The 2,435-nt window shown below is 45.6% G+C and overlaps 1 protein-coding gene across 1 annotated transcript in view; it reads right to left on the bottom strand.

The window, feature by feature from the left end:
- Positions 1 to 2,080, bottom strand: part of HNRNPD (heterogeneous nuclear ribonucleoprotein D (AU-rich element RNA binding protein 1, 37kDa)) — a 6,132-nt gene extending 4,052 nt beyond the window's left edge. Inside the window, exons 1-3 of the mRNA XM_010159491.1 lie at positions 1,912 to 2,080; positions 1,011 to 1,172; positions 278 to 409 (exon numbers count right to left, since the gene is read on the bottom strand). Coding sequence (XP_010157793.1) covers positions 278 to 409; positions 1,011 to 1,172; positions 1,912 to 2,076 — 459 coding nt within the window. The 5' untranslated portion in view covers positions 2,077 to 2,080. The remainder of the gene's footprint in view (positions 1 to 277; positions 410 to 1,010; positions 1,173 to 1,911) is intronic.
- Positions 2,081 to 2,435: the final 355 nt, after the last annotated feature.

Raw genomic sequence — 2,435 nt, 5'->3', positions numbered from 1 at the left:
GCTCCAGCCTCTCCGTGTCCTTGGAGTGAGGGGCCCTGACTAAGGGAGCACTCAATGCCCTCATCCAGATCACTGATAAATATGTTAAACAGGTAACAGTAACCCATTACAGTAACCTATTCCCAGCACCTACATAAATATTTCAGAAGCTTAACCCCTACACGTGAGAAATACTACTTACAGCTATTTTCAGGCTACTATCCCCAAACAGATGACACTGATAATGCAATTCCCTCTACTGTCATCGTTCAGTTTCTCCAAGAAAAACTCCACTTACTTTACTAAGCCCAACATTGTGGTATTTCTTCTCCATTATTTTCTTCACCGGTTCCTCCTCCTTGAAAGTAATGAAGCAAAACCCACGCCTCTTGTTCGTTTTGTTGTCCATGGGGAGCTCTATTGACTCAACCTGGTAGAAAACAGTGATTTTGTCTTTTATCCTGCCATTCATACCACTTAAAAATGTTGCCAACAGGTTGTATTTGTTAGGGGAAATAGTTGAGGCTTGAATACAGTGACACGCCTGCTTTGTAGGGCACCACTAGAAACCGCCACAGCCACACCCCAAACACCGCTTTCCCTAGAAACAGAGCTCACAGTGGCGCAGGACACGGTTGTACTCACAGTATCGTTTGCCCACTCAAACTCAACCAAACGTGGTGTCCAAAGACCGTTTTAGCGGCATAAAGTACCTTGGGTTGACTTTCACTTTTAACTCAGTTTAAGACTGAAGCAACTAGGTGTTTCAAACCCTGAGCAGACCCAAATCTTCCAGGTTTTGCATGAAGATGTAGCTTCATGCAAGTGCACAGTTCTGTTCATCCACAACTGCTAAACTCAAAGCCTGTAATTAACACCTTTATCACTAATGTTCTAACTACTAAGACCCGTGGAGCCGATAAGCTCACGGTTAGTGTCCATGCAGGCAGCACTGGGGGGCTGCTTTTTAGCGCTAAATTTGCAAAGGCAGAAGAAGTTCTCACAGTAGAACAGCCTGTTTCACCACGTACCTCGCCAAAACCTCCAAAGTATTCCCTTATTTTCTCCTCAGGTGTGTCTGGAGATAAGCCCCCAACAAAAATCTTTTTCACGGGTTCTTTCGTTTTCATGGCTTTAGCTCTTTTTGGATCGATGACCTTCCCATTCAGCTTGTGTTCTTTCTGGTCCATGACCTGTGGAAAATTAACACACGACCTCACTCGCGGTTCAAGTCGAACATCTCACGGATGTTCAGCGCAAGGCCCAGGAATTTCACACTTTGGTTTTGTTAACGCTGTCATCTCTGTTTCGATACTCGGCTTACAGCAGCCATTTGTTGCACAAAACCAAGCAGTTCCATGGCCTGGATCACTACCCACTGACAGGGACGGTTCTGATGAAGCCTTTCAAGAGTCACCCGGAGCTACACACCACCCACAGTAAATAACAGTAAAGAATCCATCCTTCAGGTTTCACCAAAGGTCAGTGAAAGTGAAACACTTCTCAGCATGCTATGCCAAAAGCTAGCAGCTGCTTTTTACTTAGATTAAGCCCAAATCTACCAAAGCCACTGGCTCTGCTCTAGGGGCTCATGTGGCAGCTCTGGAATGGGAAGACTTGAAGGTCTCTGGAAACTACTGCTTTCACAGTAACAGGCAGCAGACATACAGACAGAGTGGGTTTAAAGTCCCGTGGCTTGGAGTACACCTCCCTCTAAGTACCCACAGCCATATTCCGGGAAAGACCACTGGTCCTGGCCACTGTATCACGGGTGAGATGGTTTAGGAAAAACAAATAGTCAGTAAGCATCTTAACAACATCGTATCCCAGAATCATTTTTAACAGATCACACACAGCTACACATACAATCATCCCAGTGCTGTATCTTCGCTACAGAAAACCAAGCATGCCGTTTCATTCCATTAATACTACCTTATCTACGCTCTCCGATTCTTTGAAGAGTACGAAGCCAAAGCCTCTGGATCGACCAGTGATGGGATCTAACTTCAGAGTGCAGTCTACGACCTCACCAAATTTAGAGAAATAGTCCTTCAGATCTTTCTTTGTAGTGTCCCAGCTAAGGCCGCCGATAAACATTTTCCTGTTAAGACAAGACAGTTAATCTGTTAACGTGTCTTACACAAAATCCTGCACTGCCAAGCTTCACGAGCTGCCATACGTAAGGAAGAGCAGAATGTCACCAGTGACAGCACACACACAGGCCTGCACTTTTTAAGCACCTGCTTAAGCGACCCTGGCCAGAGCAGGTGAAGACTTACGTATACACCAAAGTTTTGCGCCGTCTTCTGCTGTGGTTGCTTACTCTGCTCTCCCACAAAACTACAGAGTGACAAGAAGCTATTCGACTACTTCCCTGAATCCCTGCCACAGGTTTAATTCCATTTTAGTATCCACAGAGCCTCCACACAACCGCTGATCAGGCAAACGCAGGCAGA

This window comes from Eurypyga helias, unplaced genomic scaffold, assembly GCF_000690775.1.
Source record: "Eurypyga helias isolate BGI_N326 unplaced genomic scaffold, ASM69077v1 scaffold36539, whole genome shotgun sequence".
Lineage (NCBI taxonomy): Eukaryota > Metazoa > Chordata > Aves > Eurypygiformes > Eurypygidae > Eurypyga > Eurypyga helias.
The sequence above is the reverse complement of the archived record's forward strand: the minus strand, read 5'-3'. Positions and strand labels throughout refer to the sequence as shown.